The sequence below is a fragment of the Taudactylus pleione genome, unplaced genomic scaffold, assembly GCF_031769625.1.
Source record: "Taudactylus pleione unplaced genomic scaffold, aTauple2 ptg000903l, whole genome shotgun sequence".
Classification (NCBI taxonomy): domain Eukaryota; kingdom Metazoa; phylum Chordata; class Amphibia; order Anura; family Myobatrachidae; genus Taudactylus; species Taudactylus pleione.
Window position 1 is genome coordinate 2,780,939 of NW_028285304.1, and position 22,796 is coordinate 2,803,734.

Consider the following 22,796-nt stretch of genomic DNA (forward strand, 5'->3'; position numbering starts at 1 on the left):
GTGGGTCGATGTTCCCCACTGAGCATGCGCACGACGGAGGGAGCTCCGTCGTGCGCTTGCGCGAGACCCGGACTGCGACAGCCAAGCTGTCGCTCCGGGTCTCGCACCAAAGGGGGCTGACAGCATGCCCCCTTTGGTGGGCGTGCCGGGGGCGTGGCGGCCAGACGGAGGCGTTCCCATGGGAACGCCTACCGTCTGAAGCCGGCCCCACTGATAGAGCCAAAATCACTCCAGGGCTTGTGGCTGGGAGACCCTACCGCAGGGTCTCCGTCGCAAGTCCGATGGTCGCGATGGTCAAGACCATCGCGACCATCTTTTTGGACGCTCGTATATGCTGTGGGTGGTGACCTACAGCTATACGAGCGTCCAGGAGGACGCTCCATTTTAATGGAGGAGGGCCCTGATTCAGAGCGAGCGCTCTGGTCAGAGCGTCCGGCTCTGAATCAGGGCCAAAGTTACCAAGATCCCCATGGAGAAGCAGAACCCCCAAGTTAGCAATGTCCTCCCTAACTCTAGACCAGGGGTATGGATTTATGCTCTCAGCCAGAGTTAGAGTGGGGAACAGTGATCATAAGAAAGAGGGAGACGGACATACTTCTTTGAAGAAATGAGTCTTGATCGGCCATTTTAGGAATTTAGAAGTTGAAGATGAGGGAGGTTAGAGAGGTCCATGAAATGGAAGCTGCTGGTGGGAAACCTTGGAGTGGTGCACGGGTGGAGGAAATGAGAGGGGAAAATATTAGGAGAAAGAGCAAAGAGGGCGACTGACAGTATTTTATGGTGAGGTTGCCAGTATAGGTGTTACAGGAGGTATGGAGGGACGCAGCTTACGGAAAGCCAATGAGCAGGTGGACAGAAGGAGTAAGCAAATGAGGAAAGGGGGAGTCTTGACATTGGTAGGTCAGACAGAAGGATGTTGCAATAGTCAAGGTGGGAAATTATAAGAGTTTTGATCTGGAGCTCAGTGGCACATTGCACGAGGAAAGGAATGTATTCTAGGGTTCTTGTGTAGGTAGACGTGTCATGACTTAAGAGAATGTGAGGAATAAAGTAGATGGCGGAGCCAAAGGTGACATGGGTCAGCTCCAACTCTACCTGGCCCCTCTATATAAACTACACTGCTCTATTTAGTTGAATTAGGGGCAGGGCATGGGCAGAGCATCTGGAGCGTGTGATCTGGCATCCAAACAGCACTATCAAGTAGTTGGAAAAAAAAAGAGAGATATTCATTTATTTAATAAAGTTTGGTATATACAGTATGTCGTTGTAATGAATTTATCTCTTGTTTAATACAATGTCTGAGGAGTTTGGAAGGAGAGGTGCCTGGAGTGAGGCTTAGAGCATCTACCCTCTAGGCATACCCCTCAGATGATGGGCACACCCCCTCTGTGAACGGGCTGCGCCCCCACTGTGACATTACAGCTGCCTACACGCTATACCAAGAGTAGCGGATGTCGAGCCGCACGGAAACAGGACGTCATGGCGCCATGTTATACCATTGTTTGGAATACACATATTTCACAGTTAAGGACAAAATCTGAATAAAGCCATGATTATCCATGCACTTTGTATTACTACAGTTACTTAAAGGAAACATTTTAACCACAAATATTTTTTTTTTCTTTTCGCCTTTTTAATACCCCTTTTCATTCTAGCACATCATTAAAACCCACAAGCACCGATAATGATTTGAGGAGATAAAATGATAACTCGACATTGCCATGAGTTCCAAACTAATATTTATTCCTATTGCAGATCTCATGCATACCGTTTGATATAATTCAACAATAACTAGCACAACTAACGTCATTGGGATAACATTAATGTCCTTACCCGTGTCCTATAGATATATAACAGATATGGAAATGGACAAATGTAAGATCTTCCAACCAGTCGCACACTGAGGAGGCAGCCATTTTGTGGCATGAACCAATATGTATGAGATTGTGGCAAGGGTTGAGAGACATTACTGAGGAACTTTATGAGCAATACTTATGAATTACGTCCAATATCAGTGAGACCCTAGCTCATGCTGAATAGACAGAACATGTATTAGATTGTCCTAGGCAGATTGGCAATTGCTCACCATCCATTGGAGGGAAAAGCCAAAAGGCATCACTGACTGAAGGGGGAGATGTATCAAACATCTGAGAGAGATAAATAATAGCAACCAATCAGCTGTTATCTACCATTTATCTAGCACAGGGCCTGATTCAGAGCCGCTCGTAAGCGGCCGCTCGTTCTTTCTGACCGATGTTCGCACATCTGCGCATGCGTACGGATTGTAATACGCATGCGCGAACCAGTCAGTGCGGCCGAAAATCGTTTGTTCGCTACATAGCGAATGCCTTCTATTTTGAGTGACAGGAGGAGGCGTATGTGGGTGGTAACAGGGGAAGGTGCTTGAAAACGGGGGTGTGGAATTAGATCGCAGGCGTGCTTAAAGGTCAAAACGGGCGTTTTAAGGGAGTGCATAATTAATACAGCAGCGTCATTCACCACGTCACTTGTTTTTTTTTTACCCCGAACTGCTCGCAAAATAGCGGTTGAAAAAACCAGCCACAAGAATAGCGAGCAGTTCATACGCTGTTCGATGTGCTCGATTAATCTAATAAATAGCGGACATGACGTAGGATGCGAGCAGCCAGGGGGCGTATTTTTCAAAATTACAACCGCAAGTTTTGCTCGCTCGTTCAGACTTAGAGGCGTGAACAGACCGCAATTAGCGAACGGTTCATTTGAATAGCCACCCCTTGTTTTAGAACGAACGACCGCAAATAGCGTCCGGCTCTGAATCAGGGCCACAGTCTATAAACTGGCAGTTACGCAGGGTAAACATTATAAGATTTATTGTCCGGACGCGGATAGAACGCTATATCATACACATCATATAGTGTGTACGCCCAATCCGTCGTTCATTGTATCATCCATTTTATCTCTCTCGAAGGTTTGATACACTTGTCACTGGCAGAGTTAGTAGTTGACACTCTGAAATGGGAGTACTCACGTCACATTCAAATTCATTACATACCGTCAAAGTTTCCAGTGAACAGATAAATCCAGGTGACTGCTGGAAGGAAGAGGAGAGTGAGAGAGGCTGCCAGGAACTTCCTTCTCCCCCTGCAGAATCCCAGCATTCTCTCAGAATTGGGCTATCCCAAGGTCACCGCGTTTCCTATGCCGGAAGCATCGCCACTTCTTCCGCCGGCATGTTACAAACCTGCAGGAGAGAAGACGGCAGTGTTAGTCTGCGGAGAATCCCGCTATCAAACGGTACATGAAAGCACATTACACAGCGGTGGGGAGTGAATGCACGCAAAAACGTATCTACAGTCCCTCTGTTACTACAGAATATAAATGGAGGTCATTGCCCATACCAACCAATTAGACTATGGCTATCAATTTATAGAATGCACTAGAGAAATGATAGCTATAAACTGGTGGGTTGCTATGGGCAACTCCTCAACTTGTCCTCTCTAGAAGGGTTCATACATCTCCCCTATAGATTTTAATTGCAGAGGATGTTAAACTCTGCGCTAGACTGTATCTAACAAATCAATATGTTAGGCAGGCACCACTGTTTAAAAAATTAGGGGGAGATGTATCTTGGAGAGAGATTTTTGGGGTCTATTTAATAAGCTTTGTTAGGACATAAAGTGAATGGTGATAAGGTACCAGCCAATCAGCTCCTAACTGCCATTTTTCAAACACAGCCTGTGAGATGGCAGTTAGGAGCTGATTGGCTGGTACACTTATCTAGCACAGTCTATTAAATGACAGTTACAGATGTATCCCCATACATCTTGCCTCCTTGTGCGTTAAACCGACCTTCTAGTCACCCCATGCCGTGGCGTGACTCAGTAGCGCTGAGTATCTTTTCATGCAACATTGTACCTTCAAATGCTTCTGCTGATTAAAATGATATGCGGCATGCCTATATTCTATGTGCGACTGCAGGTATATCCGCATGCAAACGTTACAGTGTCACAGTCGCTGACACTGTAATATAGCATTTTGCATAAAGATACACCCGCAGTCGCACACAGAATATAGACATGCCGCATATAATTTTAATCAGCAGAAGCTGTGCGAATAAGACACATTTTAATAGAAGACGTTGCACAAAAAGACACTCTGCGCTGCCGAGTCACACTGCACTCACACGTTATGTGTGGCACGACTTGTAGCGCACGGAAGATAGATGTATGTGGACACATCTGTATGTCCTCCCACATCTATCCTCCCTGCGTTATGTGTCGCGTTACACAGGGCGTGTGAGAGTAGGCGGCTCACGTGCAACTCGGCTGTGCCGAGCGTCTTTTTCACCAAAAATGCGTCTTATTCGTAATTTGATGCGAATAAGACTCACGAGCAGACTTTGATGATTAATATTATATGCGGCATGTGTATGTTCGTGTGCGGCCGAATCAACATGATCACACGGAACGTAGTGTGGAAAACAGCCGCTGACACTGTAACGTAGCATCATGAATCAGGCGCATTTGCGGTGGAAAATACACTCGGCCTGAGTAAACTCACACGGGACTAGGCGCGGCTAGAAGAGCTGTTTAATGCGACTGCGGCAACAACGACGGAGGACACAACACATCTGTAGATGTTGATGTTGTGTTGTGCAATTTCTCCATTTTATCTCTCACCAAGGCTCGCTACATCTCCCCCTTAACCCTACCGGCCAATTATGACTAATTAAGTCTGTGTGATTACTGTAATTCATCTCTGATGGGGAGATTTTTTTTTAAATCTTGAAGAGAGATAAAATGGAGATATAACCCATAGCAACCAATCAGCTTCTGGGCAGGATGCACCGAGCATCGCATTCTGCGTGTGATGCCTCCCGCCACTCATCGCATGCCTGCTGGCGTAAATAACGCAGGTATAATTGAATAAAATCACAAAGGACAGCTCTCTCCAGGCAAAAGCTGTCCGGGGTTTATGACCCAGAAATCCTTCTGTGGCTTTCGCGGGGGTGGGTTGGTGAGTTGGCGGCGATTGCGCGGACACCTTACTGTATTTTTTTTACGCAAAAAATCTAAAAGATTGCGCAAGCTCTGTCCCTGCGGGGGATTTTTGATAAATCCCTGTGATTTTTCCTAAGTTTACAAGGCGCAAATATCACACAACAACCGCATTTTAGGGCGGATTGTAGTAAATAGGGCCCGATGGGGCAGATGTATGAGGCTCTGGAAAGTGATAAAGTGCAGAATGATAAATGACCAGCCACTCAGCTCCTAAATGTCACGTTACAGGCTGTGTTTGAAAAATGACAGTCGGGAGCTGATTGGTTGGTCGTTTATCACTCTCCACTTTATCACTTCCAAGAGCTTCATACATCTGCCCCAAAATCTGCAATGGTGCACCCCTCCCTTAAACTGTCATTTTAAAAAATGACAGAAGCAATTGGTTGCTCCGGGCAACTTCACTTGATGTCTCGACAAGATTTGATACATCTCCCCCTGAATGTGGAAAAACAAACATAAAAAGAAGATATTTTTTCCCAGAAGGGATACAGAGATTGTGGATGTTACTCCCAGCAGAGCTGATAATCACTGACATGCTATAAATAAATACTGTAGATGGGGAAATGGGTAGAGAAAACAGACCAAATGTAATTTTATTTCTGACATTCCAGTCTCTGTGCTTCAAATGAAAAAAAAACAAAAAAACTAAATAAATATATACTGTATATTATGTTCTAGAATAATAACCGATGAAAACTCCCTCTTACAATAGCTTTCTTAGCAACCTCCAAACAAAGCAGCCTGGGCTTCCGAGCTTTCTGCACAAATTAGCATTAAGTACTAAACACTCAGAGCTGCGAGGAATTCTCAAAAATAATTTAAGAAGGGCAGATAATATATTCCAAGTATAATTGCCTCTATGAAGACATCTCGCCACTCCACACAGGGTAAACCTATTCCTGTCGCTGAAAATCGCTCCAACGCGTGTGCCGATCATTGTCTGCATTCCCCTCTAGACTTGGAAATAGGCTCCAGTAAAATTAAGTCCTCTCATTCACATGTAGAAGGGGCTGTATGCGTTCCAGCCGAGAGACTCCTTCATTTTTACACAGTTAGGAAGAAGTCCATTAAGTTTCACCTCTCTGCGCCTCTGTCACCCCTCTCGCTGGCTGTTTGTTTAGCGCAGTATATTAAAACAAATCGTTATACACTTTTACAGTTATGAGGCGCCCCTGTGCCAACACAACATTCATCTTGTAACACACAAAACCCCATACTGTTTTATAAACATTTTCTACAACACCCATTTATTAAGTATTGTTAGCGGAGAATCGGTACGAAAGACCGCCGGCCATGCGACTCCCGGCAGCGGCAGCTTGACAGATGAACAGATCCCGGCAGCGGCAGCCTGACAGTGCTGGAAATCCCGATCGTCTTCAGGTAAGTAATAACTAACCTAACCTAGCCCCCATAACCCTAACCCTCCTTAGGGGTGCCTAACCCCAACCTCCCCAAGTACCTAACTCTAATCCCCCCTGTAAGTGCCTAACCCCCCCCCTTCCCCGCTGCCTACACCTAAGTCCCCGGGGGGGTGCCTAACCCTTAGTCCCCCCCCGGGGGTGCCTAACCCTAACCCTCCCTCCCCCTAGCCTAACCCTCCCGGGGGGGGTGCCTTACCCTAAGTCCCCCCCGGGTGTGCTAAACCTAACCCTCCCCACCCGCGGCTGTCCACTCGCAGCGCCCGGCATCCCTTCGATCGGGATGCCGGGCGCCTGTCTCCGGGCGTCAGGAAAATGACAGGCGTCCAGATATAGACGCCTATCATTTAACCCTCGCCGGGATAAAGCAGTCGGGAAGCCGGCTGTCGGGATCACGTCAGCTGGTTTCCCGATTGCATCCCGTTAGCGGGAAATCCCACAAAAATAACACCAGTTTTTCGGGGGTAATCAAAATATTAAGGATCCCTGGATTTTAACATGGAGGGACGGCTATCTCTGATAACTGCTATGGCCTCTCTATTCAGGGGAGTTTTAAGAGAGGAGGAGGCCCGTGCGCAGCCTCCGATTGAGCCTCCTACTCTCTGTCAGCGCAGTAGGTTCTGGCTTCAAGCCAGAATCTACTGTGCCTGCGCTGGTCTCCGGGTAAATAGCGCCTGCGCCTTTTTCCCAGGGGGCATCTTTTCTACGCATGCACGAGTCTTCGGGAAAATGTCCGACGCCATTTTCCCTGTGATCTTTTGCTGCTCTCCAGCGCCGATCCGGCGCTGCAGAGCAGGACCCTGGAATCTACAGAAAGGTAAGTATACCTAACTATGGGTGCAGGGTGCGCCCCTGGATTCAGCAGCCCCTGTGCACCGTACGCCCTGCACCCATTATAAATACGCACCTGCCTCTATTCCCGACCGAGAAGCAGCCCCCATAGGTTTCTATGGGGGCTGCGGTGCTGGCAGATTTATCAAGCTCCGGAATATGAAGCTGGCGATGAAGATGGCGTGAGTTACTCAATTCATGAACTCAGGGCCTGATTCAGAGCCGCTCGCTCTGACAGAGTGCTCACTCTGAATCAGGGCCGGGCTTTTTTTTTTTTTTGGAGCGGCCTCTTGGCCGCTCGCATAGCTGTGGGGTGACCACCCACAGCTATAGCGAGCGTCCAGGATGATGGTCAAGACCATCGCGACCATTGGGCTTGCAACGAGACCCTTGTGGTAGGGTCTCGTGGCCGCAAGCCCCAGAGAGCTTTCGGCTCTAACAGAGCCGAAATCTCTCCCACTGACATCACTTGTGATGTCAGTGGGGCCGCCCCCAAACGGCAGGCGTTCTCATGGGAACGCCTCCGTTTGGGCAGCCACCCCCCCAGCCCGCCCACCAAAGGGGGCGAGCTGTCACTCAACATCGACAGCATGCCCCCTTTGGTGCAAGACCCGGAGCTAGCCGGGTCTTGCGCATGCGCACGACGGAGCCGGCTCCATCGTGCGCATGCGCTGTGGGGCACCATCGACCCGGTTGCGAGCGCTCAGCTCTTGCGACCGGGTCTGAATCAGGCCCTCAGTTCCCGGTCATGGCTTATCAGTGTGGAGTTTGCATGTTCTCCCCATATTTGTGTGGGTTTCCTGCAGGTGCTACGGTTTACTCACTCACTGCAAAGACATATAGTACTGGAAGGTTACTTGGCTTCTAACAAATTAACCCTAGTGTGTATGTGTGTCCGTGTGAGAGGGAACGTAGCTTGTAAGCTTCACTAGGGACTGATGTCGCTGACTGAAATATCCTCTGTAAACAGCTGCGGTATATGTGTGCGCTATATAATATAAATAACTGTCAATAAATAAAAAATACAGTTTGGGCAAAATAACATCCCCTGTAGAAGATAAAGTTACCTGATAATTGCCTTCACTCTCAGAGCTGTGGGTGAGACGGTGAGTACTGTGTGTTTTTAACCCGGCAGCTTTACTCTAGCACATTGCAACGTGCTAATGAACAGGTGGCAAATGTCAGCGGGACGGGCTGACAAATACAGTACAAGGCCTCAATGCTGATATTACAGCTGGCTCTATGTAACCTTCAGTCACCTCCCCTGGACAGCTGGTACTACCCAAGCACATGACATACCCCATACATACAATATACCAGCTCTACACCCCACATGTTATACAAGCAGTGACCTCACACAATATACCAGCTGTGCACCAACCACATACAATATACCAGCTGTACCCCAGCCAAATTATACCAGCAGTGACTCCTACTCATTGTCATACTCACATAGGGGCATACTCATCAGCGGGGGCCAGATGGTTAAGTATCCCGCTTCCCGCAGGGGATACCTGTCACCGGAGCCAGGGCCGGACTCGCCATCTGGCACTCCTGGCAAATGCCAGAAGGGACGATGGCCTGATTGGTCGATCCAGACTGAAACCTGGCTAAGCAGCTCCGCCTCCCAGCGCACTGCTCAGTCGGTAGACAGGGGTGTGCATTGAGGTCATGCCCCCTTTGCGCGAGATCCATGCCAGGGATGATCTGGAGCCCCAGTCCGTCCCTGGCCGTAGCAATTCAGCACTGCTCTGGTGCGGGGACAGTTGCTTCTAAAAAAGCAGATGTCCCCGTCATTAGTAGCAGCGTTACTTACTTCCCCTGTGGCCAGCTTCTGCGCATATATGATTTGAGGTCATGCACGTGCAAAGCCGGTAAGGAGGAGGCGGCAGAGGGATCCAAGCTCAGATCCCTCTTAAGAAGGAGCGGGGGTTCTGAGAGCCAGCGCCATCTGAAGACGCCGTTTGTTCTTGCAAGCAAACTCCGAAAACATTAAGCATAACACTCCCACAAGATGGACTTGCGCCCGATTTAGAATCAGGCCCTTACTGTATGGATACTGTGAACTGGGGTTCAGACAAGGCTGGTCAATAGCCATAGGTGCCCTTAGCCCAGTGCCATGTTATAAACATGTATGTGGAGTCTATCAAGGGTGGTATATAAGCTGGAGCCCTGCGGAGTCCAAACAGACCTCGGGGCCACCAATCATTCAAACTTCCATAGAAATCCGAGAAGTGTCCTATTGGTGCTAACTTCCTACCTGGCAGCCAGGAATCAATATCAGCTGTACCGTTTAAAGAAAAAAATCTTATTATTGGGCCAATAGTTCCGCTGCCGCAATTTGTGATTATTTAAAAAAAAAATCATTTGATAGATTTTTTTTTTCCCTCTTTATATAGCAAAATTGTAAAAGATAAAATTTGTCCTTCGTTTTTACAATGACGGCAATCAAAACATTGAAACCGCATTGTTGAAATGTGCGCCAATGTTTTACTTGCGCCCACCTCTGAAGCAGACCCTATTGGTGAATTCTCATGGCAAAAGGTGACGATCGTTATCAATACCGGACAAAATACTAGCACCGAAAACCACAGTACACACACTAAAGGCTCCTACACACGGAACGATATTGCACACGATCCGACGCACTGGAACGATAAAACAGCAATATCGTTCCGTGCGCATGCATGATATTGTGCATTGCGCGCCCCCGTGGGGTATCCTGCATGTACTGTAGAACAGATCAAGCAAAGCGACTGACGATCCCATGCAGTGCTATGCGAGGGGGGGGCCTTTCGGGTGGTCAGGCACCGGATCGCCCCATGTGTAGGGACCCCCCGGTATGTTGGAAAGCACTGGCAACACCCCCCCGTTTCCAGGAACGGTGGCCAGCTGCGCCCCAACCTGTGGGGGGGCTGTGAGCAAGATCGCAGGACCCGAGCTGCAAATGTGCAGAACGGGTCATGCGCAGACCCCTAAAACATCGAAGATGTGCGCTAACCATCTGTTGAATGGGTTGTGACAGTCGCCGACGGTGCTGCAGTTGAATCACCAGATTTTCTAGCGCTGCAGTTGAACCGCCAGCAGTTACACAGTTAACGGGAGATAAATGGCACTACAAGGGGTTAGCATTGTGAGAGCTCCACTGGGCACATAATTATACAGCCCAGAAGTGACTCTACAGCAAACACCATAAGCTGTCAAAAAAAATCATATCTGTCCTGATCACACATAGCGAAATTTCCCCCAATTTGTCCTGATTTGTGAATGCTTTTAAGCTGCCTGTCACACCTAATCAGTCCACACACCGGATAAGATCCCAATTTGCCGAGTTTATTAGTATGCCTTGAGAAGAAGAGGTCACCCCGATTATTTATGACACCCCCCTTCCGCACACACAACGCACACGTCTGCTGTCACAGCTAATAAAATGGCAGCGTGCAATGTGCAGGCAGGAGATGAAAGATCAGGCAATTTGCCTATTTACTCCCAAGCGAGCAGCTAGCTGAAAGACAGCAACCAGCGATATACTACACTGACATTAGCCATCAGGATCATCGCTGCAACATAATAAGTTGCCGGTCTGGTGATTATAAGCCACCGGGCTTGATGACATTGCCAGGACTGAAGAAGGCACGCTCCTTGGAATAGAATGCACAGCTAATGCAGAACATCTTGGTAAAGCTGCTCTCCTTGTGAAGAGGCAGTTATTATCCTTTATTAAAGATACGGTAGCGCTTACTTATTGCCCAGCGCTCTACCGAGAATATATAGTCATTCCCATCAGTCCAGCCCTGTGGGGTTTATAATCTATATTCCCCACCACACACAGACACACACTAGGGCAATGGTTCCCAAACTCCTCCAATACAGTCCAGGTTTTAAGGATATCCATGCTTGAACCCAGGTGATTAAATCAAATTGACTGCTGTACTAATTAAGGGGTCTGTTTACTAGGCAGTGTTAGGAGACAGAGTGAAAAGTGATAAGAAAGTGATAAGGTGCCGGCCAATCAGCTCCCAACTGTCATTTTTCAAACACAGCCTGTGAGATGACAGTTGGGAGCTGATTGGCTGGCACCTTATCACAGACTTATCACTTTTCACTCTGTCTCCTAACACTGCTTAGTAAATAGACTCCTAAGTCACCTTTGATTAAGCATGGATATCCTTAAAACCCGGACTGTAATGGCGGAGTTTGGGAACTTCTGTTCTAGGGTTAACGAAAAGCTAATTAACCCATAAGTATGTCTTTGGTGTTTGGGAGGAAGCTGGGGCACCCCTTGGAAACCCACATAAACACAGGAGAACATACAAACTCCACACATAATAATTATCGAACCCTTGCAGTGAGGTAGCAATGCTCAGCGTCACCCAGCATGTGGCGCAGATATAATCTGTATCTGCTTTATAAACGAGCACACAGAACTTTAGTTATTGCTGAATTGTAATAAATATATACCCCTATTCCTGCCAGTTTAACTCTTTCAATTTTCAGCTCTAGATATAGCCCAAGTTTTTTTTTAATTGCCCAGGACATGAAACATACCGTACATTATAAATGCCAATGTGGAAGACGGGAGGGGTAATTTCTCTGGAAACGTAGATTTAAATCTGAATTGGACCACACAGACATTACTTACCTCTGCTACAAGTCCTTCCGTAAACAGTTGTAAAACACATGCTTAAAATGGACTCTTGGGACAGTCAGTGCCACCCCTCCCCCCTCCGTGCCAGCTATTTTGGGTACAGATGGCAGCTCTGAGTGGACTCCCAGCTCCTTTCTGTCCCTTTAAACGCTGTCACTAAGCTATAAATAGGCGCAGTATCTTGGCTCATGCTGCTGAGTTATAATGAGCTGGGGATAGTTACCTGCCTGGGACTCCGTGCACATTACACTAACTGCAGAGGAGTCACCCTGGTAAGGGACATCGCAGTCTCCGCTGTTTACACTTCAGTCCATTCGCCTCTCACTGGCGTCTCAATGCAGATAAATTGAAAGGACTGTTGCACAGGCAGCGCCTGGGAAGCTGTAACCAGCAGAAATGAGGCTGTTATATGCTGCAAACACGCAGTGACAGGTACCACAACAGCTACGCCGTGCCGCGTCTTTAGCTGTCAAGTTAATTTAAGTGTTAATTCTTTATGTGGTTGCATCTTCTCTATATCTACCTATGAATATCAATATATTATTTATATCTACATATTTATATCTAACTATAAATCTGTCTTTCTCTCTCTACATCTACATGGAAAGAAAATCAGCCTTATCTCTGCAATCAGTGCCCGAATGATAAATAGGTCTATAGAAGAGGGAGAAGATCCATAAATCCACTACAGATGGATCTTTTGGATGGAGATAGGAATTCTCCCTATCACTGCACTGATTTAGAAGCAAGGTTCTCTGAAGAGTATGAGAAATATTGAGCACTCCTGGGCTGTGACTGGGAGGCGCTGATCGGCGGCTTTGCAGATCCAAGCAAGTGCGTACAAACATGCAGTTCGGACCCCCCGAGCGACTAAAACGGGGGTTCGAGGCACGAGGCAACACCCCCTGTCCGCGAGGCCATGCCCCTTTTACCGGCATGCGGCCTAGCACTACAATCCTCCCTGCACCGGGTGTCACTGTGGGGAGGGACGACACTGTTTGTACCCGGCTTGGGGCTGGTGCAAGTTTCAATGATGTGACCAAGCTGTATTTCTGCGCTTACAGATACGGCAAGTGGGCGTCTCAGTCCTTGCACATTCGGATGCATTGCTGTACACCAGGGAAGAGCTCATTAAGACATGCTGAACATAATAAGATATATCAGTATAGTGTATATATAATATATATATATATATATATATATATATATATATATATGTATGAAGTTCATTATGTGGTTCAAATTTTAGATAAAAAATTGGCGCAGTCAGCAGGATTATCACTAATAGGGTGTGGCAGTGATTAGAAGTCCCAATCCCAACAATTTTACATAATGGATTTCTCAATGTAAAATTATACAATGAACAGAGGCTGAATTGTACAATACTGACCCTAATTATTGGTTAGACTGTGACAAAGCTTCATCGAGTAACGAGAATCTCTGCAGGCAGGAAACACAGTAAAAGTAAATTGCTAAAAATCCAGCACAAGACCTTGTGACATAAACATTTAATTAGAGAAAAATATGAAAACGTGAGATTCTGAGGCCATTGCATGATACATTTCTACTAGTACATAGTGCTAAAGATCATCTTTCATGTTATATACAGTAATTGGGACTCGGTTAACGAATATGAATGCATCAATGCAGTATAGCCGAGTTGAAAAAAAAAATATATATATATTACTTTAGGATGGCTATCCAGCTTTACTCCCTGGTGCAGAAATTAGGCCACACAATGGGGTATATTTCCTAAAGGTTTTAATCGATTTTGATCGATTCATAATCAATCAAAATCAATGTTGTGTTTCTGGGGCTAAATCGCACATTAAATTTTTATTTTATTTTTTAAGTATTAGTAAATGTGTGATTTAGCCCCAGAAACACAACATGGATTTTGATCGATTTTAAATCGATCAAAATCGGCCTTTAGTAAATATACCCCTAAGCATCTGGTCTGAGTTAGTCGGATTTCTTCTCACAAACATAAATAGCGATTTTTACCATTCAGCGCACAAATTTGTGTACCGATGATCGCCAGATCTCTGCCAGATCTCGCCTTGAATGAGATGGGATGAAACCGGGCAGCATTGGGTGGCAACATGCAACAAATAACTACAGGGGGCATTACTATTGGGGGCACTACTACAGGGGGCATTGCATAGAGGGCACTGCATAAAGGGAACCACTCCTGGGGGCACTGCATAAGGTGTACCACTATTGGGGTCACTGAATAAGGGACACTACCACTGTGGGCACTGCATAAGGGGCACTACCACTACTGAGGGCACCACTCCTGGGGGCACTGCATAAGGGGCACTACCACAACTGTGGGCTCTGCATAAGGGGCACCACTACTTGGGGCACTGCATAAGTGGCACTACCACTACTGGGGGAACTGCATAAGGGGCACCACTACTGGGGGCACTGCATAAGGGGCACAACCACTACTGGGGGAACTGCATAAGGGGCACCACTACTTGGGGCACTGTGTAAGTGGCACCACTACAATGGGCATTGCATAAGGGGCACTACTGCTGTGGGCATTGTATAAGGGGCACTACTACTGTGGGCATTATGTGTATTAGGGGTACTACTACTGTGGGCATTGTGTAAAATGGGTACTACTGTGTGTCATACATGAATACAAGACACTACTATGTTGTGTAATGTGAATCAGGGGTGAATCAAGATTGTGCTACTGTGTGGCGTAAATTGAATTGGAAATACTATTGTGTGACCACGCCCCTTTCTTTTGAGACCACTCCCATTTTTCCAGCACACGCTGTCCCTTTTTTATTTTAAACACCAAGGGGGAAGGGGGGGGTGAGTTCCACCACTTCTCTAGGACCACTTTACGCACTGGGCGGCTGGTCTAAACAGCTGCAGCCTGACCACACTGTGCCTATGACTCCATCATCAGTCAACACAGTGCCAGCAGGTCTCTGCGTGTGCGGCCACCTGCGCTGTCTGCAGTGTCACCGAGAGGGGGGCGGAGGGAGCAGACCGGGGCTTGTTGGGGGGGCCCAGATCAGCTGATGATGTGCACATAATTCACCTTTGCCTCTCACGGCAGAAACTGTTTGCAGATAAAGCTTCATGCCGATAATGTAATGATTGATGCCCCAAGTAGCCAATCAAACTGCAGTACACAAAGTCAACAACTAGAGTCAGCGCTAGAGTTAGCACAGTGGTGGCCATTTTGTTATAGTCTCACAGTGACACATTTTATATCCTCTTTTTATTGGATATAACCACATTTGTGTCTCCAGTTCATAGATACACAGTGACCGTGCATAAGACATATTATACCATAGTATTATTTCTTGTCTCTGTCGTCCCTCATCACTGCTGTCCCTGATGTAAAGATCCGCACTGCGAATAATCACTGTCCAATCGCATTAGTCGCTCTTGAAACAGTCTCAATCCCTTTGACATTCTGTCATATCACAATTATTTGAATATCAACCACTTATCTTTCTCTAAAGATATTCCCTGGGGAACAATTACCTTAAAATGTGCCCTGTCGTTCAATCTTCTCATTACACTATCACTTAGAGATGTAGTTAGCTCCTTACAGCACCGGCTGGCAGATTGCAATGTCAATGGAAAAGGCATTATTATTATTATTATTACCAGATATTTATATAGCGCACACATATTCCGCAGCGCTTTACACAGAGAGAATATTTGACCATTCACATCAGTCCCTGCCCCATGGAGCTTACAATCTATATTCCCTACCACATGCGCACACATACATACACAGGTTAATTTGTGTTGGGAGCCAATTAACCTACCAGTATATTTTTGGAGTGTGGGAGGAAACTGGAGTACCCGGAGGAAACCCACGCAAGCACAGGGAGAATATACAAACTCCACACAGGCATGAGTCCAGGTTCCATTTTGTGGCTGAACAGCAAATAATTATTAAAGGGCAAATTAAATTTATGTGTCATTTGGCAATGGTAACACTAATAATGAGTTTAGATGGGGGGGAAAAAACTAATTTTATTTTGTTTGGGCTAAATTTGAAATCAGCAGATAATAACCTAATGACGAGCAACTTAAAGTCGAGGACATTTATGGAAATGATTGTGCAAGCAGCTGTGGAGAAAAGGCAGTGTTTCATATACCATCCAATCAGATTATAGCTGTCATTTTTTTGAGTACAGTTTAGTAAATGAAAACAAATGTCTCATTGGCTGCACCACCTCTGGTACACAATTTCCTGTGGAACGGTTTTCACAAATGTCCCCCATTGTCACAGTTGCCAAGATTTTCATTTTAGCATTTCATGTTTCTAGCAGTGATGGCTGGGGAGACACACATGGAGATGGGTCTGAGGACCTCATTCAGAGGCGGTCGGAGGATGCAAGCGGTCGCTCAGAAACTGGGCGGCCGCTTGCATCCTAACCACCCGCCTCTATTTCGGTCGTTAGGCTGTGGGTTTACACCCACAGCTCTAACGACCGCTCGGGTGATGGCCGCGATGGTCAGAGACCATCGCGACCATCGGGGCTTACGACGAGACCCTAGGGTAGGGTCTCACTTGTCATAAGCCCCGGAGAGCTTCTGGCTCTGTCAGAGCCGGAAGCTCTCCACTGACATCACTTGTGATGTCAGTGGGGCCTCCCCCAAACGTTAGGCGTTCCCATGGGAACGCCTCCGTTTGGGCTGCCACCCCCCCGGCCCGCCTTCCAAACGGGGAGAGCTGTCAATCAACATCGACAGCTCGCCACTTTGGAAAGAGACCCGCTACGACCAGCGCTGTCGGTCGTAGCGGGTCTCACGCATGCGCACTGGCCAAACATCGAGGCGGCCGTGCGGTCGTAGACCGTACGGCCGCCTCTGAATAAGGTCCTGAGTGCTGGGAGCCTGTCTCACCCCCTACTCACTGTAACTCTGCCCTTACTACACTATGCTTCAGTGTCCATTGATTCTCCTACCTCTATCACAGTGTCTTATTTTGCTGCTGCTGACTCTGCTCCGATCTCTAAACGTTGCAGTGCACTTCCTGGTCACATGATACAGCCAAGGTGTCCATCAGTGTTCAAGGCACACCTCCCATACTCAGAGGCATGCCTCTATTAGCTCTATTTCTGTGCAGCTTACTGCCCGTTGTGTGACCTCACCCCCAGCTCTGCAAGCAGTGTCTGACTATACAGAAGCGAGGCTGAGCTGGTGCTGTCTCATCTCTCGTCTCCCTGCAGTCCTAGAGAGCTGCACAAAGCAGGTGAGTGTTAACTATAAAAATTATTACAATAAACAAAGAAGATAATTTTTATATAAAATGTCAGGAGTATGACAGGGGAGGCTCTGCCTCCCCTGCCTACCCTGAATGCACATCCCTGGTTTCTAGGGGACCTTACGCACCTATATTTCCAACAACAACAAGTTTACTGGACGTGATTATGACGTAATTTTGCTCAATAACGGCCATATTCAGAGTCACCTGCAAAGTGGCCACAGTACGCACTTATAAGTAGCTGCGGATTTCTGCATGTATTAGGAGTCAGCAGGATCTATGTGGCTGCAACGTCCCTACACATCCGCTTTTGATACCAGCCATCATCTCTATCAGTATGGAGGGCAACCGACCCGTCTGAAATCGTCAGATCTTTATGTAAGCAAGCTTACTTCTGAATAGGCCACAATTCCATGTACAAATCCATGACATGCCCATGGTTGAGGTCATACTTATGCCAAGTATGACCTCAACCCTATTGAGATGCTGTGATGGCACCATAAGACGGGTTTGTACGGTATCAACAATTTCCTCTAACATCAATGAACTGAAGCAGAAGCCAACGAAGTAGCAAACCAAAGTTCCTCAATTACACTGAAAGAGTCTGATAAACTTGTCAGTAGTGGAGTGCACTACTGCGTAGTCTCCAACAAAATGGCTCCTCTAGGGAAGCCTCATTCCCTAACCAAGATGGCTGCTGATAGTGTATCTGCGCATGTGTGCCGCCATCTAGCCACTGTGTATGAGCGACATGGTGGAAGACGGAGTTCCTCCTCTTAGCTCCAGAGACCCGCAACATTGCACCCGCTGTTCCAGAACCCTGCACTGTTACCTTGAGAGAGGAGAGTCACCAGCTTGTGAGCTCTCTGCACCCCTGCTAAACTACAGGCTCAGTTCCATTGCTGAATTAATATCTTAAAACAGTGAGTACGGCTGTACATACACAGTTAGTGTGTACAGTACTCTGCTCATCTACAAGTCTGCACACACATTCCCCCAAAAAACTGATCTAGCAAATTTTAAAGTTATTACTGCTATTTCTTGCCCGTCCTATTCTGAGCCAGAGGGAACCAGGATGGATCTGTCTCTTCGCACTGCCCGTCCTGAATTGTGGGAGTCATGAGAGAGTCGTGGGCATGTATCAAAAGCTCCGTGTGATTCTGAGTCGCAGTTACAGAGAAGAGGAGCAAGTTTCTGACGGATCTTTAGGACCCGGCATGGAGTTAGTGCAAGTGCCAATACTAATGATGACGGACGAGAGGTCCTATGTCCAGCACAAAAACGTAGGTTTTCCCCCTTGACATCTCGTCGGGGTCCCATTTCCTTTGCACACACGTGAACTGGCTAGCCAGGTCCCACATGACCATAACCCCTGACACTGGCCTGGCAAAGAGGTAAGTTAAACGTTACTGTTCTCGGCCAGTATCGATGAGGCGGCTGAACCGCTGTCTCGTGAGATATTATTGATAAACTGCGGCGATAACAGATTGTTTATTAGCTGCACCATTATTTCCTCCTGTTGTTAACATGTAGGCCCCTGGATGAGGACGGGAAGATTGCTAATTATGTGCTGATATATAAAACCACAGAAGTGCACTTTCTCTTTCATTCAACTGCAAATGGAAACCAGGCGGTGCCGTAGTATCGCCAGGAAAGTCAAGATTCTTAAAAAAATAAACCCCTTCATTATCGTCTATTGTCTGCTCAGCTGTCATTCTCCTGTCTCTTACTTTTCTCTAGGAGACGCAGAGAGAACAATCTACTCAATTTGACATTCACCGAGTTGCACAGATAAAAAATTGTTCCGTAGGAATCCAATAAGCCGTAAGTAACTGTCTTAAACCAAAAAAAAATGTCAGCGCCGGGTGACAAATATCCGAAGAGGTGGAAGCCATTGAAATATTAACAATTGGTCATCACAGAGAAGGAAACTATACTGAGAAGTTTAGAGACCTATTACCGAACTTCATTCCCAGGCAGGTGATACATCACTGCCAGCATATATCTAGTGCCAGAATCCGCCATTAAAGCCGGATGTGAGCGGCAAAGGGGAAGCTCTGCCTGTAATAAGAAGAGGAACCCGAAAAACCCAAGATGGCGATGGGCAGTCCCATTCAGTGACACTCAGTCATCTGCAAATTAATTTACTATAATAATCTCTTTAATCTCTCAATGATCTGAAGTCTAAGCCGCCAAACTAGAATTTCATGATTGCAACTTAAATAAATCTATATGGATCCAATTTAATAATACCAGCAGTAATTGTATTTTCATACTATTCATTTGCATACAGCCTGCCGAGCTTGAAGACAATGGTTCAGCAAATTGATATTGATATATTAATAGAGTAATATATGCAGCCTAAAGTAAAGGTTTGATGGATTTTTTTTGTGCATTTACCACAATTACATACATCCCAATATTTGAAAATGCCAAATATGGACAAAATAAGTTCCGCCCCCGTCCACCCAAACTCTACCATGACCCACCCAGAGATGCATATTTTCCCCAAAGCTCCGCCTCTTTCGTGGCCTGCAAATCAGGACTGTCCTGTGAAAAATCAGTAACTAGACCCCAGAGAAAGGCAACTTCAGTGGGTGTTTCTGGGTGGTCACAGGGAGGGTGGCTAGCCAGACACGGGCGTGACGAGGTTAGCGACTGATCTATTGCTGCAGGTGAACCGATACCGGTTCAATTACAAATTCTGTGCCTCCATAGAACTGGTACAATCTTCAATGGTGCCAAAGACTTGCGGCCGATGGTACGTCTTAATGCACACAGTGGCAGATTAGCGTTGCAGCTGGTGGGCGTCTCTGCGAATTCCATTGGGCACGTTATTTGCATAAAGACGCAGTGGTGGCTGAAATAGTGTGCCCCTCTGAATCAGGTCCAACTAATTTGTACCATATGCTAATGCTGCTATGCGCACAGCTTCATGGCATGCCTATATCCAAACCGCTTTCACCATCATTAGTACTGGCACTTATATCTACCCCATGCTGGGCGCTAGATATCCATCAGAAACAGGCTATCCATTCGCCTTACGCACGTCTCAGAATACCACGGAACTCTGGCTACACTCCAATGAAACGGCTCTCTTGTGTGCGTCCGTAAGCTAGCCGCTTAGTTGCACCCCAGCAACGCCCACTTCACAGAACCAGAAAATGAGTCGCAGTCGTATCCTTCATCGTGCATATGCATGTTGCAGCGCATGTGCTGTTTGCAAACGATCGCCTGATGGGCCTCCATTTTTACTTTTGTGCAACTTAGAAACAGGCCCCGAGGCAGCTCAGGTGCTAGTTTCCTAGATGACAGAGTGGTAAGGAGAAACAGCAGTTAATATAATGATAGAAGAATGTCTAGTCCAAGCATCTCATCAGTTAGCCTAATAATGGAGTGTCTGTCCAAAACATCGTTTAACCTAATAACTGAGTAGATAAGTCAGTCACCACTTAACCTACATATAGAACTGCCAATTAGCCTAATGACAATGAGTTGCTAGCACAAGCAACAGTTACCCAAATAATTAAATACACACAGCCAAAGCTTCAGTTACCGTAATTATTGAGTAGACAGCAAAAGTATCAGTTACCCTATGATAGAGTGGTTATCCCGAGCATCAGTTACCCTATGATAGAGTGGTTATCCCGAGCATCAGTTACCCTATGATAGAGTGGTTATCCCGAGCATCAGTTACCCTATGATAGAGTGGTTATCCCGAGCATCAGTTACCCTATGATAGAGTGGTTATCCCAAGCATCAGTTACCCTATGATAGAGTGGTTATCCCGAGCATCAATTACCCTATGATAGAGTGGTTATCCCGAGCATCAGTTACCCTATGATAGATAACTGATGCTCGGGATAACCACTCTATCATAGGGTAACTGATGCTAGGGATAACCACTCTATCATAGGGTAACTCAGCAGTTCTCAAACTGTGGGTCGTGACCCCAAAGTGGGTTGCGGCCATCCCAGCTTGGGGTCGCGACTCACATGGGGTCAGGTTGATGACTCCTCTGATCTCTCAGCCAGTGATCTGAGAGTGAAACCAGTTGAACTGTCTGTTATTTCAGACTCCTCGGATCACTGGCTGAGAGATCCAAGGTGTCATCAGGCAGCCCTGTCCCCACCTCAGTGCTCAGCGTCTCCTGTCCTCCTGCCCAGCAGCAGAAACTGACACACAGGCAGCAAGCATCAGCAGCAGACAGACTCTCTCTGTAGTCTGTGCAGATGTTCTTAAGTAAGTGCAGCCTGGGGGACCGTTGCTGCCAGGGTGGGAGGACACAGAATGTGTGATGATTGCTGTGGAGGGGGAAGAAACATCAGCAGGGAAGCATGAGGAATGAGGCCCATGGGGGAACAGGGGAGCACATAGTGTGGGAACTGGAGGGGGGAAACAGAAAATATTTATTAAAAACCCACTGCCTCCCCCATCATCCCTGCCTCCCCCGCCATCCACTGCCTCCCCCGTCATTGCTGCCTCCCCCCTGTCATCCACTGCCTCCCCCCTGAAACGCACTGCCCCCTCTGTCTTTCTCACTTACTGCCTCCCCCTGTCACCCTCTGCCTCTCCCTGCCTCCCCGTCACCCACTGCCACCCTCTGTCTCTCCCTTTCACTCCCTGCCTCCCCTGTCACCCACTGGTTCTCCCTCTTACCCACTGCCTCCTATGTCACCCTTTGCCTCCCCAGTCACCCACTGTCTTTCCTGCCACCCTCTGGCTCTCTCTGCCACCCTTTGCTGCTTCTTGCTAGCCACTGCCTCTCTCTGTCACCACTTCCTCCCCTGTCACCCACTGCTTCTTGCTGCCTTCCACTGCCTCCTCCTGCAATCCACTCCCTTTTCCTGTCACCCACTGCTTCTCCCTGCCACCCACAGCCTCTCCGTCACCCACAGACACCCTCTGCCTCCCCCTGTTCTTCCCTATTACCCTCTGCCTCCTACCTCACCTATTGCCTCACCAATTACCCTCTGCCTTTCCATGCCACCCTCTGCCACTATCTGCCTCCCTCGTCACCCTCTAGTTCTCCCTGTTACCCACTGGTTCCTATGTCACCCTTTGCCTCTCACCGCCTCCCCAGTCACCCACTGTCTCCCCTGCCACCCTTTGCTGCTCCTTGCCAGCCACTGCCACCCCCTGCTTCTCCATCACCTTCCGGCATCCTCTGCCTCCCCATTACCCACAGCTTCTCCCTATTACCCACTGCCTCCTATGTCACTTATTGCCTCCCCAGTCACCCTCTGCCTTTCCATGCCACCCTCTGCCACCATCTTCCTCACCCCTGTCACCCTCTGTTTCTCCCTGTCACCTACAGCTTCTCCTCCTATGTCACCCTTTGCCTGACCAGTAACCCACTGTCTCCTCAGTCTTGCAGGGACAGGGGCTTCGAAAAGAGCTCGTCCCTGCAATGTGTAAAAAATGAAACGATGGCATTATCGGACACCTCACAGTTTTGTGTCTCCCTAATGTTACTGTGCATGAGCGGTCTGCCGACCACACGTGTGGCAGTCATTCTGCAGTAACATGCTGGGGTCCTGTAATAATTTTTACTGTTAGACGGGGTCCCAGAGCAATAAAGTTTGAGAACCCCTGGGGTAATTGATGCTCGG

At 47.4% G+C, this 22,796-nt stretch overlaps 1 protein-coding gene across 4 annotated transcripts in view; it reads right to left on the bottom strand.

The window, feature by feature from the left end:
• LARGE1 (LARGE xylosyl- and glucuronyltransferase 1) overlaps window positions 1-22,796 on the bottom strand; it is a 469,066-nt gene that overhangs the window by 359,754 nt on the left and 86,516 nt on the right. For 2 of the 4 annotated variants that reach the window (XM_088459224.1, XM_088459227.1), the window contains exon 2: window positions 3,032-3,220. In XM_088459224.1, coding sequence (XP_088315350.1) covers window positions 3,032-3,137 — 106 coding nt within the window. In that variant the 5' untranslated portion in view covers window positions 3,138-3,220. Of the gene's footprint in view, window positions 1-3,031; window positions 3,221-8,355; window positions 8,426-11,930; window positions 11,991-22,796 lie in introns of those variants that run through there. The other 2 variants (XM_088459226.1, XM_088459225.1) reach the window with 2 other exon arrangements.